We start from the raw sequence: 16,947 nt of genomic DNA, 5'->3' as shown, positions 1-16,947 counted from the left end.
TTAAACTTGTTAGAACTTTGATAATGTTATGTAATTGTTGTTAATAATAAATAAATAAATAACTCAAATTAACCGTGGCTTTACTAAAGTAATATTGTATTAACCATGACTGTAGTAAACATGGCTGTAGTAACCATGTTTTTATTTTTATTTTTTGGTTGAAACCATGGTTTTACTACAGTAAGATTGTAGTAGTAACCATGTTTAATTTTGTGGTAACTATGGTTTAACTAAATACCATGGTTAAACTATGGTTACTGTAGTAAAACCATGGATAATTTTTGTAAGGGTAAACACAACATAAGTCTAATAATTTTCTGTTAATGCTCATAAATGTAAAAACAAATAATATTAACGTTTTATAACTAAAGTAATATTTTAAATGACCCATTACATCTAAAGAAAAAGCACACACACACACACACACACACACACACACACACACACACAAAAGGCGATTTAATACGATATTGTACTTTATATTATTGGTACCAGATGGAAAAGTAAATATGTGGTATCACCCAACCCTACTGGTAGTAAAAGTGCCATCTTTGGAGTCATGCTTACTTTTGCCCATCAAGTGCAATGTGTAGCCCTGTGTCCAAATGTATGGGGAAGTGAGAGGTTTTCATTCGTATCTTGTCAGCATGTACATTAAATAGAAATGATTACTTATTTATTTAAAAACTACCTCAGGTATTGAGTAGCTAATTGCTTTATTTCTTTCTTCCAAAAGGTCATTTAATTATATGACGTGCTATTTGTAACACATTGCTTTAGAAAATATATTACCATTTATCTTAACCGGTTAATTTACATAAGAGGTAATGAATAGTATGATGACAGTTCTTTTTATTTTTTATTTTAAAGCAGTTGTTTTAAACTCAGTTAGATTTGGCTTATATTTTTTTTATTTCAGTTTTGCTTTTATTTCAATCGTATTTTGCGTTAATCTGCGCGTCTGGTCAGATCTCGACACTCCCTGTGCTGCCTCATTAAGTTACCCATAATGCAGCGCTCTTCTGTCATGGCCGCTCACTGATGAATCTTACAGCACATGGGCAGAAATCAAACCTACTACAGCGAGCAGTGAACGGTAGCCGGTATCACAGCGGAGCACACAAGCCCTTCACATTTCACACTCACAACTGGAGCCGCATTTGAGCGACGTGACGCGTGTTTTTCTTCTTTACTAAGGGTTGATGATGATGATGATGCTCGAGCTGGAGGCGGCAGTTCTGGGCGGACTGAGTCCGGACTGGAAACAGAGCGGCTTCAGCACCACAGGTTAGAGACGAGAAACACCGGAGCCGACACACGGCAAGGTCTTTGAGCTGAGGCGTGCGTTAGAGCTCTTTGGTTGGAAATTTGAGTTGCAATGCTTTTACAATACTGAAGGTATAAGATGGTTAAGATAATATTAGCTGAGGTGTGATGGTTGCATCCAACGACTGTTAATGATCTGTCTTGAACTGTATTTACTCGGCTCGGTTGCTGGTCTGAATATATTGCGCGTTGGATCTTGGTCAGTGTTTGCTGGATACCTCTGATCTCAACAGTTCCACACTCACGTGGTTTAAATACGCCGCACCGACCCACTGAACAATCAGACAACGTCCCGGTGGACGTTAATACCCGCTGACTGAACCGAGCGGCTTTTGACATCGTTCTGACAGCATGACTGCTGTATTTCTGTATTTATCAGAGGCCGATGTGGTCAGCTTTAACGCATCGGAGGACAGCGGCAGCTCACGAGACGCGTGTGTATTCTGTTGATATACAGGTAAGCAAGTGTTTGTGTGAAGAAGCGTTGTTAGGGGCCGTTCTGATCGAACTTGTTCCTGCGCTAAAATGCTAGACGAATAGAGCAGAAGGCAGGTCTCTCGAAACGCGTTTTTGACAGCTTAAGTTCTTTTTAACTTGAAACGGCGTCTAAAAACGCGCCGCTCCTTCACGAAACGCTGGAAAAACAGCGAGATGCAGCGCAACGTTCAAAGACGTCCGTTTAGCACATGTTTACATAAACGATCGAAAAGCAGCGCAGACGGATGAAAAAACGTGTTCGGGGTGAACGGCCCCTTGCACATGTCCACTCTGCGTTCATACATTATTGGGTGTTTAGGACAGTTTCACCACCTTGCACTTTTTGAGGTTTCCAGTGGGCGTTCAAACAGGACGTGTTCAGACGGGACGTCTGCGCAATTTTAATTGTGGTCATTGTACACATGCGTCAGATTGTTTTGCTGTTGCGTTTTTAAAGACGGCGTGTCAAGTTCAACTGCTTGAGACTCCTGCATTCTCTTCCATTTCGAGCGTTCCGTCTAACTATTTTTCAACGCAAGGACGTTACAGGCGCGTCCGGACGGTTCGTTGGACGATCATAGCTGCAGGACATACTGTTAAACATTAAAGCAAAGAGAATTAACCAAGCAAAGTGCACTGGCTTCCTAGTTTTTATAATGCTAGATTGCATGCCTCTTATTTAATGCATTGTTCATGTCACTCTAATGTGCTGTTAGTGGCATGACAAACAGCTGTACATCTGTATATTGTAATTGTGCATTTATATACACACTATATTGCATATTGCAATCCTCCCCCTTGCATCCTCAGATCTCTCTTGCTGTCTCTACAGCTACCCCTTGCTCTCATGAACATTAAGCTCAGAAGTGATTCATGTGTAATTAACATGGTAGTGTCTGAGATGTGTCAATCTGATCTTAAGTAAAGCTATTTCTGTCCGTCCCCATTCAGTCACATTTCTTCATGCCACTTTCTTCTCAGAAGAGATCGGCGACTGAGTGCTTTCTGGAAACAAAGTGTTCTTCTAGAAATAGTGCAGCTCTCTTCACTTGCATCAGAGGTGGCACTCTTTTGTATCTGCAAAGTGATGCAACTAATTCAAGATCTAATCTGAAATGTGATTTATTCTCTAAAATAAGAATTCCTTTAATTCATTGTAGCTCTCCGTGTATAATTCCCTCATGATTTCATTATTGTCAGGCATAGCAAGGCTAAATAAGTATTTGCTTTTAACCCATTGTTACATTTGTAATGTGTTTTTAGGGTCAAGTAATGTGCAGTAGATTTCGACCGATAGTGGGTTTACGATACCAGTTAGGTGGGAAAACGGGCCTTGTAATCGGAGGATAGTTTTTCAAATCCATAGTGTAAATGAAAACTTTCCACTCAATGTAAAATAGTGCTGAACTTTTTAACAAAATAAAGTTTTGTCGCGTTTTGTCTTTAAGCAAGCGATAAGCTGAGCAAAAGCACAAACTCAGGCAGTATTTTCACAAAGTTGGCATTAACATGAAATTATGATTTACTACTGATTATTAACTTATTTATCTACTTAGCAACAAAACCTCTTCGGAGCACTCATAATCTGACTGTAACAAATTGGAAATAAACTCATCAGATATGCACAAATTCAAAATATTTTTTATTAATATTATTGAAAACGGTGAATTACGATGAAAGGTAAGCAGTTTCCATCCTTCTCTTTGTAAAATTGTTCTAACCATACAAAAAGCTAATGTTAGCATCCTCTCCATCTTGTCGGCAATGCAGTTCTTCAGTGCAGCAATTAGTTAAAAATGAATTATTAAACCTCCTACTATTAAATTTTGGTTGTCTTATATTATTTCTTTATTATACCTTGACTATCTGTAATAATAATGTGTTCTATATACATACCTTGGCTTTTCTCTGTCAGTGTTTTAAATCTGCTTCTGAAGTGTCCGTCTCTCTGCATAACCTAGTCACGTGACATAACAAACCTCTAAAGGGCACTGTTATACTGTAAAACCAAGGAGATCCAATCAAAAAACCGTCCAACGACGGCCATGGAGGAATAAAAAAAAAGAAACTATCGGCACAGTTTCATCTGTAAAATGATATCGGTCGACCTCTAATGTGCAGTGGAGTGTTTTGGGAGACCTCAGCACAGACCCTTACAAAAAATAAAATATAGGGTTCGGGCAATCTTCTGGTGAATGTTGCTGCAAATTTGCTTCAAATAAAGAGTTAATTGTAATAATAATTGTGATAAAATAGTAATTTTGTTGTGTTCTTGGTGTTGGGGAAGCTACTTTAATACTGTAGTTTGCAAGGCTACAAGCTACTTAACATTTAAAGTAGTTAAACTACTGTCAAGTTAGCTTTTGAAGCTATTTAAGAGGGCAGTGTCTCCTTAAATATAGATCTATCCTTTGAAATAAGTTATAAGGCCACTTCTGCACTAATGTTTTTGGTTGACAATACATCAGTTTTGTTTTGTTTACACCTCTCATCCTCACTAAAACAGCGTTTTCCTCCACCGAAAATGGATTGTTTTGAAAACGCTCTCCATAATCGCATACTTTGAAAAACGATGCATTAAGAAACTAAAATTTAGTTTTCAAACTAAAATGTATTAATGTGGTTGTGGCTTAATTTGACCCGAGTCATATTTTCTGACACAAAAACAAAGTTTGGTTTTGAATGAATGAACTCAATGGAGAGAGCTGACAGCGGTTAAACTTAAACATAAATTTAAACAAAATACAACTAAAAAACTAAATGCTGTGTTGTGCATGAATCTTCCAAACGAACCTGCTCTTTCTTCAATTTTAAAATATAAAAATTAGGTGAGAATTATGTTTCTCTGTTGAAGGCACTCGCACATCATACATTTATTCTAAAAATGTGAACTTATGGGAACAAACATATTGTGTCTGAGTGTATGTTCAGCCAGTCTGATCTTGTGTTTGTGTTCAGATGGAGGGGTGCTGCTGCAGTTGGTGTCTGAAGGAGATTTTGAGGCTGTGCTCTTCAGCTCTGCTGTGCAGCGGCTGCTGAGAGATGTTCCTGAAGAGGGTGACAGCATCCAGGCCTGTTTGGAGAGCCTGGTGCTCTCTTACCTGAGCAGTGCCACAGAAGACCAGAGGAGTGATAGGTGAGGACTTTGGATGGGAATTTTCTTTGATCTCTCTTTGGATTGTACTTGTATACAGAATGTTTAGCTGTGATGTTCTGTACTATTAAAGCTCATAGACCCAGCAAAATGTAATTACTATGTGAAATAATAAATAAGAAAAAATCTGTTTGCCTTTTATCTGCAGTGGTGTTTCGCTGGAATTATTTGATGTTTATTAAGTATTTGCATGTATTCGTTTTTACATTTATTTTGCATTCCCAAATGCTGCAGGCTAATTTTTGGGTGATTTAATTAAGAAAATGATTTAATCAAATTCATTAGAATATAAATGCAAATGAAGACAAATTCATGTAAAAATGTAAGTAAAAATCAATATAATAACAGAACTCTGTTCATAATACTATTTATGTGAGTTAAACTACTGTTTAAAGATGTCCTCAATTATAGTTAGTCATTGTGCCAATTACATCAGGAAGATTTGGTTTTATTGTAGTACATTTACTTTTAAATATCTATTTAAATGATTTCTGTTGTGCAGACTGAAATGTCTTAATTATTGTGATTAATGGTTGTATTTGTCTCCTATAATCGGCTATGAATCCACTGCTCTGAGTTTTACGGAAACCTGGCTGAATGAAGCCATTCCGGATAGCACATTTCATCTGCCAGGCTTCCAGCTGTTTACATCAATGAAAGTTGGTGTACAGATGTAACGGCATTGCAGATGTGCTGTCCTAATTTAGAAGCGCTCTTTGTCAACCGTAATCCTTTCAACTCGCCGAGGGAGATTTCCTCATTCACTCTGGTGAGTGTTTACATCCCGCCACAAGTATGCGTGAACGCAGCGCTGCAACAGCTGGCTGATTACATCACAGACACAGAGTATTCACACCCGGACTCACTTATTATGGGGGGATTTTAACAAAGCAAACCTCACACATGAACTGCCCAAATACAAACAACACATCACATGTCCCACTAAAGACAGAAATATACTGGACCACTGCTACACCACTTTAAAGGATGCATATTGGTCTGTCCCACGTGCAGATTTAGGACTCTCTGATCGCTGTCTGGTTCATCTTCTCCCGATCTACAAGCAGAAACTAAAATCAGCTAAACATGTAGTTAAGACTGTTAAGAGATGGACCAATGAAGCAGAGCTGGAACTACAAGCCTGCTTTGAATGCTCTGATTGGAGTGTTTTTGAAGCTGCAGCCACAGACCTGGACGAGCTCACTGATACTATGACAACATATATCAGTTTCTGTGAGGATATGTGCATCCCTACAAGGACTTTTTTTTATCATTCAGTAATTATAAACCATGGTTTTCAGCAAAACTCAGCTTTGTCAAGCCAAAGAGGATGCTTGCAGAAGTGGGGATAAAATCTTGTACAACCAGGCCAGAAACACACTGACTAAGGAGATTAGAGTGGTTAAAAAAATCCACCTGCACCCCCACCCCCCCAGCACTGTGACAGCGGTGGAGTTATTCAGGTTCCTGGGCTCTACCATCTCTCAGGACCTGAAGTGGGACACCCACATAGACTCCATTGTGAAGAAGGCTCAGCAGATGTTATACTTCTTTCGCCAGCTGAGGAAGTTCAACCTGCCACAGGAGCTGCTGACACAGTTCTACTCGGCCATCATTGAGTCTGTCCTTTGTACATCTATAACTGTCTGATTTGGTTCAGCCACCAAATTAGACAGAGGGAAACTGCAATGGACTGTCAGGATTTTTGAGAAGATTATTGGTGCCCCCCTGCCCACCCTCCAAGCCCTGTACTTCTCCAGAGTGAGGAAACGTGCAGGTAGAATCACTCTGGACCCCACACACCCTGCCCACTCCCTCTTTGAACTGTTACAGAGCACTGAGCGCCAGGACTTCCAAGCACAATAACAATTTTTAACCTCAGGCCATTTTCCACATGAACAATTAGACTGCCTTCTGGACTCCATAGTGCAGTAATGTAAATAAATATTTAATGTACATATGTAAATTCACTAATATTTAATTCAATAACTGTACATACCCCTACCTTGCACATATTACCACTTGCACGTGTATATACGCCATTCTATTTTATATGTCCTATTTGTATGTCTATTTATATTCTTACCGTGTTTTATATTCTGTGTCTCACTGTAATGTTCTGTGTGCACTTGTTTCTCCTGTCACAAATAAATAAATAAATAAATTCCTTGTGGACGTGAGAACACTTGGCAATAAAGCTCATTCTAATTTTGATTCTAAATGATTTAACTGGGTTTAGTTGATTTCTTCCACTGAGATTCTTTTGGACCATATTTGTATCGTGAATGGAACATTTTATGGAAAATGTATTGTTGGGAGATTTCATAAATAGAATTTACATCCTCATGTCTGTCATTCCACATGTCATTAAAAGTATTGTTTCTCTGAGTTTGTTAATATAGTATTATAAAACAGATATTTCTGACTCTAAAATATGATTGGATGAACCATGTTTGGAACTGTTGTACAATAGCAAATTTTTCTGCACATCAACTGAATTCTATTTTAATGCATTTGGTAACAGTAAGCGGCCTACAGTTGATCAATTTAACTATTACTTGGAAGAATTTATTATTTTGACTTATTACTATTATTTGTTAATATTTTTGGATCGCTGCTGTTGTCTTTTTATATTGCTTTTGCTGCTCTTAATAAAATTAATAAGCCACGAGAGGCCATGCTTTGTGCTTAGAGTTACCTTGTGTGACGAGGTGGGCAGAACTGGGACGTGACTACGCACGCCCAACCCCCAATCGGGCTAATCAGCCGAGGAGAGTGATAAGTGCAGCGGGATGCGGCAGTTTGAGAGAGAGAGAGAAAAAACTTGCTCGCTGGTTCCCAGACACTCCGTCACCTGGTCCTCGACCACTCCTCCACCCTCTGGCGGATGACAGCCACTCCTTCCAGGTGGACCGGAGCAAGTCCTCCGACCCTTGGCAGATGGAACGCCCCTCCACGTTTTGGCAGCCGGTAGGGAGCCCTGCAGCCACTGGCAGCTGTTCCTCCGCGTCCAGGCGGATGGCCGCGGCTGCTCCTTTTGGCGGATGGCAGTGGCGAAGACTCCACGACAGCGCATCCCTCCTCCTTCCCGGGCTTCGGCACCAATGTAACAAGGTTAAAAATGGGAAAGGAGGCGGGGGAAACCGGCCGAACAATCAAAGTAATATTTAATAAAACAAAAAGACACACAACACAAACGCACACACGGCAGCTGCGTGTGGCTCTCTCTCGAACTGCCGCATCCTGCTGCACTTATCCCTCTCCTCGGCTGATTAGCCCGACTGGGGGCTGGTGTGCATAGTCACGGCCCGGCCCCGCCCTCCTCCTTGTCACACCCTGACATTTCCTTTACGTAGAGAGCGTGAAACACAACAAAACTGGAGCACACTTGTTATAGTCAAGGAAGCTGTCTTCATTACAAGTTACAGTGATGCCTTGCTTGAGGGGTTTTAGCAGTTGGTTGCTGCAGCTCATTGGAGATTTTTATTGTGTAGAGAATGAACAAAACCATACTTAAGGGTTTCAAAACCCTCCCCACCCTTATAGCCATGAATTATTAACTTTATCTCCAGAGAAAGAATGAGTTGAGGGAAGGTGGTGTTGTGCTGCACTCTTCTGCCATACCTCTTTTCTTATCTCTCCTCTTCTCCATCCCAATTTCTCTCCTTTTACTTTTCTACAGACCTCCTTTCATTGTGAGCTCTCTTAGAGAGGGGGAAAGTGGTTCTAGATGAGTGTAATGTTTTAACAATGAGTAATGTTATGTTGAGAGAACTAGATGCAGGTAGATTGATGATTGTACGCTATTGAATGTGGGAGATGTATATAATGTTTTTTGTCCTCTAAATCTTTTTCTTTTTCTCCCTCTCCATCTCTGTACTGTTGTACGTTCTCATTTCTCCATCCTGTATTATTTTAAAGGTGAGAAAACTACACAATGAGATTCATGACTTTCACTGGTTTCTTTCTCCTGTGAGAATACATCGTGTTGTAAATCGTAGTGAAACATGAATGTGAGCAACTGTGTGTGCATGAGAGGGATGTAAATATGTCCTTATGCACTGGCATCAGGAGACTGACTCGACTATAGAGCAGAATTACAATCTCTGGTCGGCATGTTGGTAGCAGCTATTTCATCCAGTTGATTCTTTACATTTGCATCAGAGTTTTGCAGTCCTAAACTATGAATGTGTGGAGAATTTCTAAAAAATAAACAGATACCTGATGTTTTGGTGGTCGTCAGCCTCTGGTGTTTTCTGCTCATTAATCAGGTGTTACTATTTTACTGCATGAGCACCGTTATGAGTTTGTTTCACAGTGTGCGGTGTAATCTAGAGCAGAGGTTTTCAAACTTTTTAATGCCAAGGTCATGATCATCCCTTTGCAAGGGACCACCTTCCTAAAATATAAAGGCAGTTATACATTTCCATGTATAAAAAAAAGACCTATTTAAATTGTGTGGAAAAAACAATGATCATGGTATTAGGAAGGCCAGTGACTGTTCTTTACATGAGAATCCATGCCTTGAACTTGATGCAAGTAACCTTCGACAGCCAGTGCAGTGAGATGAAGAAAGGCATGAGGTTTGATTTTATATGCAGGAAGTCCTACCAGAAGAGCATTGTTGTAGTCCAGTCTCGATTGAACAAGTGCCTGGAAAAGGAGTTGTGAAGCATGCTTTAGATAGGAAAGGTCTGATCTTTCTAAAGTTGTACAGTGTAAATCTGCATGATCGTGCTGTCTTTGCGTTGTGGTCTAAGTTCAACTGATCGTCGAACACTACCCCAAGGTTTCTGGCTCTCCTGGATGGTATTTTCTCTTAAATTAACAGTACATGGACAGCCCTAAAAATACATTTTGTAATATTTTTTTCTTAATTTGTCTAATCCAAGTATTTTTTTTATATAGCTGATTAGCTGCACTTGTTTTTTTATGTTAATTATTTGACTATTTAATGCGGTAAACTAAAAACAAACCTTTCTTTATATTTTCAGAGAAATCCACAATGCCTCTCCCAATACATAAGGATTTTCAGTATCCAGTGAAGCATTCTGAACACATTAAAGCAGAAATATACCCTATAGGACACACATTTCTTGTCAGATTTTTACAAGCATTTTTGGCTCACAGAGAACTGTATGACAATATAAAAAATAAATTAAAAACAAAACTGCACAAGTGTGCTCGCATACCTTATTACACAATGAGATTGGATTTCATCTGAAGCTTTTGTGTGTTTGCCAGTAAATCCAGATAGTACTGTTTCTATGAGTCCAAGATGTCACATTGAAGACTAGTCCAATTTTATCTTACAAATCCAGAGGCTGTACTGAGATCAGCTTGTAAACTTGCTTGAGTCTGAACCAGAATTTCATCTGTTTTAGAGAGACTGTTCTGCTGGGGTTGGCTGTGGCATGTCTGAACCTTTTCGCCCAGAGTAATTGGACCGGCCCGCCAGTTGAGCTCAATGTCTCTGATTTCCTGCCTGAGGCTTTTCTCCAGACCTTCTCACAGGTAAGGTACCATGATTCACCTGAGATCACATACACAACCAGGCTCAGGTGCTGAATAAAACATGACCTGTTCTTCTATGTTTCATATGTCTTTACTTGCATCTTGACCAGATCCAGATGTATTAATAATTGTCTGAAACCCGCAAATTGTAGATGTGGACTTGTGTAGATTCGTTTCAATACTGAAAAAGTAATGGATTTTCATTTTCTCCTTACAAAAAGTATTGTGGCAGTACCATGGTACAGTGATTAAATCAGATGATAACACCATGATACTTTGATATAAAGTATACCAGAACTTGAAAAATTACTCAAATCATTTACTATGGAATTTACATGCTACTCCAAGGTACTTACACGGTTGAATACCATGGGATTACTGTGGTACAAATAAAACAACAACATTGTAATACCATGGTACTTTTTGGTTTACTGGATGTCATTCTTATCATAGTTAAATAACTATTTGTACACTAAAACAGAAATGGCCTCAAAGCTAACAGGCATTGACTGAAAAACTCAACTCCATGTTTGAGGGTCTTTAATGAAAGTTATTATAAAGTGCTACCAGTATAGTTTTTTTTTTCATGTTACCTTGATGATGACTGGATTTGTAATTAGACAATCATTTAGTTGAGTTCTAGGTGTTTTGAGGGTTGAAGGGGTCACTTTTTGTCTGTGTGTGCATCCTTTGTCTTAACCCTTGGGTTATGCAGTATTTTTAAAATTCAGTAAATGTTTTGTGTGTGCGAGAGAGTGAGAATGAGACTATATGCTTGTGTGAAATTGAGTAGGATGTTTGTGTGTGTGATGGATGTAATTTAAGGAGATGTCGACCCCGGGCAGGCCAGTGCTCTGTATAATGAGTGCATGTAGAGGGCTGTAGGGCTGCTAATGAAACCTCTTAGGGGTCCTAATTATGCAGAGGTGAAGAGATTCTTCTCCCTAATGCCCCACTGAGCCCACGTAGATCCCTGGAGAGACACTGTGTGTGTATGTGAGAGACTTTCTGCTGTCTCACACCTTTCTAAAGCTGCTGATTTATCAGCTTTGTCCTAGAGAGCACAGGTCCTCTAAATTACACCAAGAGCAACGCACATGGAGAGAAAGTGGGAGAGAGATGGATGGACAGGAAGCTGTGCGGAAGATTACAAAGGCATCAAGATAATTTGTTGCAGTCTGATATTTTTATCATCTAAAGAAATGCAATCTTCAGATAAATAGAGAAAGATTAAGTCTTGAATATTGTGTGCCTGTGGATGGGCATTTGGGGGTTTTAGGTTGTTATTGTAAGAACTGTATGCCCTTATAAAATGTTAGCATGTTAACCATAGTTTTTGTCAAAATACCAGTTTCTGTAGTTATTGTTATTCCTGTAAAATAATTATAAGTTAGTATGTAATCTCATTATATATATATATATATATGTAAAACCTTCAGAATATGCTTTATATATTTAGTTGAATTTTTGCTGACAGTGGCAGCTAATGCTGTATATTTTTTATAAGTTGATGTTAGATTTTTTTAAGGCAGTCTTTTTTTTTTTTAAAGTAAATTTAAATATTTGGCTCAAGTAAACTGAACTTATTTTTAAGTAACCTTAATTAGCTACAAGTAAACTTAACCAAAGACTATTTAGCTACTTCTATTAAAATGAATGGGAGAAAATGGAACGCCCAACAGTCAACGGATATAGAAAGTAAGCCCTGCCTTACAGGTAAAAGAGCTAATCCCCTTTTAGATACAGACATCAGTCAACTCGAGAACACGCATTAGCTATAAAAGGCTTTTTTTTTTTTGTCTTTTTTTTTAAATTTTTTTAATCTGAGGTAAAGTACAATTTATGATTCCAGTGTTGTCAGATTTTATTGCTGATTTGAAATACTGTATGTCCTTTGATCGCAGTCTTAACCAACCGCATTTGAGATAGTTTTTTTCCTATTCAGGTAGATAGGAATTGCACTGTCATCACTGGAAATAGCCAAAAATGGCCGACAGTGAGAAAGACTTTGATTTAACTCATCTGTTATTAAAGTATCATTGTTTTTAATTATTTAAATTGAGTTATAGCACGTCTAATACATTATAAAGGAAATTATAACTGGAATCTCGGTTACCAATTGACATTTAGGATTTTCCTCAGTACTACTTAGTGCACATAAATCTGCACTTTTGTAAAATAGAATTGAGTAAAGAAGAATGGCTTAAATTTAACAGACTCCAAGTTCACCAGAGGTAACACTAATCACCCTAATGGTGACAACACACATCACAACTATCAACCAGCTACAGCAAAACATATATAGTCATTAGAATGAAAACTGTATACAGTTTTAAATAACATTTTTTATTTTTCTATGCAAGTTCTCGTTTTGACCAAACATACATAATTTATTCAAGCGCAAGGGCTTGTGGGTATTCCACACTGCCTCAATTTTGTACATGATAATTTTGAGTTAGTAGTACTCAAAGCCAAAGTTTAAGGAACATATATTTGAGTTATGATTCCAAAATGTGACATTTGAAATAGGACTTCTTAAATATTTCTATTAATGAGAATTTTAGGGTTTAGAGAGTACTGGTAACTTAATTCAAATGTGTTTGAATCATAAAAAATTAAGCTTGAGTAAACTAACTTTTTTTTTTTTACTTTTTTTTTTTTTTTTTTTTTACAGTTTGTGGTAACTTAGTATTTATAGTGTAGCTGTATACAATGAGAAATTGTGACAAATAAGTTAATTAATTATAAATAAAGAAAAGTTTAGTAGAACAATAGTGCAAAACTGGAATAAACAAGTAATCTCTCTCTCACTTGTGTGTGCAGCCTGCAGCTCTGAACTCTGCTGTGATGTCCAGTCTTCAGCTGGACGGAGAGTCCGTCTACAGCCTTGTGTCCAACCCCCTTCTACTGCTGCTGACCAGAGTCATACTTGTCAACTGCACAGCCAAACTGGAGACCCTTCAGGTTAGATTCAGCTTTCTGCATGTGTGTGTGTGTCAGTAATAAGGAACCATCTGTTTTCCCAGGGATAGGTAAAGTTCACATAACATTTTTAATTCTTGCATCATTTACTCACCCTCATGTTGTTTTAAAACACTTATAATTTTTTCCAGGGAACACAAGTTATGCTGAATGTTGGGACTGACAACTTCATTGACAGTGTACTTTAATCTTTTTTTATTCTATGAAAGTGAGTGATCATTGAGGCTTTCCATGCCTAAAATTCTGCCTAACAAAGTAAATTATATGGGCTTGGAGCAACATGAGGTTGAGTAAATAATGATAGAATTTTCATTTTCTAATTCCTTACTCATATTTCTGTGGTTGTTACTCCACGCTCTTGTGTGCATTACTGTGACAGAAAATGACGAATAATTACAAGGCTGTCGAAAATAGGACTTAATTTATGACTGTGGTTTCCTTTTTGTCTTGGTGTGTTTGTGTCAAGGCCTCAGCCATAACTTACAGTGCACTGGATCATTAGAATGGATTGGTTGTGTGCTTAATTTTTGTTTACTCAAGAGTCCCAGATTAATCCATATTCATGTGTATATGGAAACAGCATTCTGTGCTTGTCACTGAACTGGAAGAGCATGGTGCATGGTCATGGATTTGATTTCCAGGGAATACCCAAATTGATAAATGTGTACTTTGAATGCACTGTAAGTCACTTCGGATAGAAGCGTCTACCAAATTCATTACTGTAAATTTAAATTCCTGCATTCACCATTTAAAACCATGTGTCATTTCTGCACCATTAGTGGCACCAAACGGGATTGTAAATGTAATGTTAGGTTTCCAAACACTCCACAAACTCACACTGTTCGCTGAGGCAGAAGCTGATATTTTGGACTGCTGAAACAGATAAGACAACGTTTTGAAAGCGCCACAGTTCAGACGTTTACAAGAATGGATTACTTATACTTGACTCTGCACATTAAGATGGAATAGGAAAGTATTTTAACAAGGTGAAAAAAATTATGTTTTGTGAATCTCTGATGCTTTGCTCTGTGGGACTGCAGCAAACTCTTATTTTTTATTATTACTATAAAAAAAAAAAATTCTCCCCAATTTGGAATTCCCAATGAGCTCAAAGTCCTCGTGGTGGCATAGTGACTCGCCTCAATCCGGGTGGCGGAGGACAAATCTCAGTTGCCTCCATGTCTGAGACGTCAATCCACGCATCTTATCACATGGCTTGTTGAGCGCTTTACCGCGGAGACATAGCGCGTGTGGAGGCTTCACACACTTCTCTATGGCATCCATGCACAACACACCAAGTGCCCCACCGAGAGCGAGAACCACATTATAGTGACCATGAGGAGGTTACCCATGTGACTCTACCCTCCCTAGCAACCGGGCCAATTTGGTTGCTTAGGAGACCTGGCTGGAGTCACTCAGCACACCCTGGATTCGAACTCGCGACTCCAGGGGTGAGTCAGCGTCTTTACTCGCTGAGCTACAGAGGCCCCGAAACAAACTTTTTTTAGACTAATTTCATGACATAACAGGAAATGGTGATCATAATGATGTTCTGTTTAATTTAATTGTATTTGTATAGTGTTTTTTTTGCAATAGGCCTACATATTATTACAATGGTTAAGGTTGTTCTGGTTAGCTAAAATGGAGGGGTAACAAGGTCGTAACCAAATGGTTAAAGGTTCGAATCCCATGAGTGCTGATCCATAAACACTGTGGCTTCACTGTTGTCCCATTTGTGCTAGCCACTAAAACTCAGGTTGCTTTAGGGAAGCTGTCCCTTTATTTAAACATGCTGATGTCACACGCAAGCTGCTGAAGCAAATTCCCCACGTTTGGCCATAAATAAAGGTTCTGTTGTGTTTTAAAGCCCCTGATAGCTCATTACTGCATGTGAAGTAACACCCTAGCTAGCCTTACACTGGCAGGCACAGTATGGACATCAGTTGTCTAATTGTAAAGTCACAGGAGTTACGTATGTGGCCCACTTCCACAGGAGTCCACTGATAATGCCAGCTATTGATTAATTTGTTATTGTAGTTGCATGGTAGATGTTTCTGACTTTCTCAGAAACCCTGAATATTGTCTTTAGCATGACTGAAGTTATAATTCTTGACACAAGGTTTGACACAATAAAACATGTTTCATGTTGTCAGTTGGAATAGGGTTGTTCATGCACATGCGCACACACACACACACACACACACAAAGAAATCATGATTACTCATTGTGTTTGCTCTCTCTTGCTCACTCTCTTTCGTACAGTACAACTTAAAATACTTCTTTTACAATTTTAATATAACAATGTAAAACAAACTGGGTAAAATAAACGGTGTTATTACTGTATATATGATGAAGTCATTACACGTGTTGTGCAAAATCCTCATGCTTGTCTGTGCGTCTCTCTTTCTGTGAATATTTATGTGGGAAGACGGGCGTTACTAATGCGTTTATTTATTATTTCCCTGTCTCAAACGACTACAAGCACAGAGATTAAAATGTTTCTGCTGCGATTAGTTGAGGAAGACACACAGCGTGTCAGACATGTCTGTCTCATGTTCCAAAATTTATTTCATTAGTTCAAGAATTACACACACACACACACACACACACACACACTGAAATTCAGATTCTGGTATTTAAAAGGGAGATACACTAGCATACAGATATAAAGGGGTCAGATCATATTTTTTTTTGTTCATTGTGGTTCACTTATGTTAAAGTTTTTTTACACAAAAACAGTCAATGTAGTATGACATTAACTTTTTCTACCCTGTCTTTAGCCCTCTGTCTGAAACGCTTCTGCTTTAAGATGCACCCACTGTTGTGCAAACGCCTCCTGCCATTACACATGTGGAACTGACAAAATCACCTAAAAGCACTCAGTCCAGGCAATAATTGATAGCTATTTGGCCCAGTTTATGTTAGACATGCAATCAAATTTCAACAGTTGTTTTGACTGAAATTATTTAGGGATGATAAAATAATGCTGCATAAACAGCGAAAATAGTCCAGACTAACACACACTGCGAATGTTAAGGGCTAGTTCACCCAAAAAAATTATCTCATAATTTACTCAACCTCATGCCATCCCAGATGTGTATGACTTTTTTTTCCTGCTGAACACAAACTCAAAATATAACTCCTTTTACACTGTATATCTTGGCAGCTGTCTCCTTGGTGATCATTATTTCAAGCTTGATTACACTTCCTACAGCACCATCTAGTGATCTGTGCACGAGTCAAGCATTATGAAGGGTAATCGAGCTTGAAATCATGATCATGCACAGAGATGGCACTGACAAGATGTACAGTGAAAAATGAGTTATATTTTGGTCTGTTCTCACTCAAAGCCAACTGGATCGCTTCAGAAGACGTTGATTTAACCACTGGAGTCTTATGGGTTACTCTTATTCTGACTTTATCTCCTTTTTGGAGCTTTTGGAGTTCTGGTCACCATTTACTTGCATTGTATAACCAACAGAGTGGAAATATTC

General features: G+C 38.5%; 1 protein-coding gene across 1 annotated transcript in view; it reads left to right on the top strand.

Annotated features, from left to right (window-relative positions):
- The first annotated feature begins 1,021 nt into the window (after positions 1-1,021).
- LOC127455135 (tetratricopeptide repeat protein 27-like) overlaps positions 1,022-16,947 on the top strand; it is a 148,105-nt gene continuing 132,179 nt past the window's right edge. Inside the window, exons 1-4 of the mRNA XM_051722749.1 lie at positions 1,022-1,287; positions 4,762-4,939; positions 10,342-10,471; positions 13,295-13,435. Coding sequence (XP_051578709.1) covers positions 1,203-1,287; positions 4,762-4,939; positions 10,342-10,471; positions 13,295-13,435 — 534 coding nt within the window. The 5' untranslated portion in view covers positions 1,022-1,202. The remainder of the gene's footprint in view (positions 1,288-4,761; positions 4,940-10,341; positions 10,472-13,294; positions 13,436-16,947) is intronic.

The sequence above is a fragment of the Myxocyprinus asiaticus genome, chromosome 17, assembly GCF_019703515.2.
Source record: "Myxocyprinus asiaticus isolate MX2 ecotype Aquarium Trade chromosome 17, UBuf_Myxa_2, whole genome shotgun sequence".
Taxonomy (NCBI): domain Eukaryota; kingdom Metazoa; phylum Chordata; class Actinopteri; order Cypriniformes; family Catostomidae; genus Myxocyprinus; species Myxocyprinus asiaticus.
This window is presented reverse-complemented; position numbering and strand designations above follow the sequence as displayed.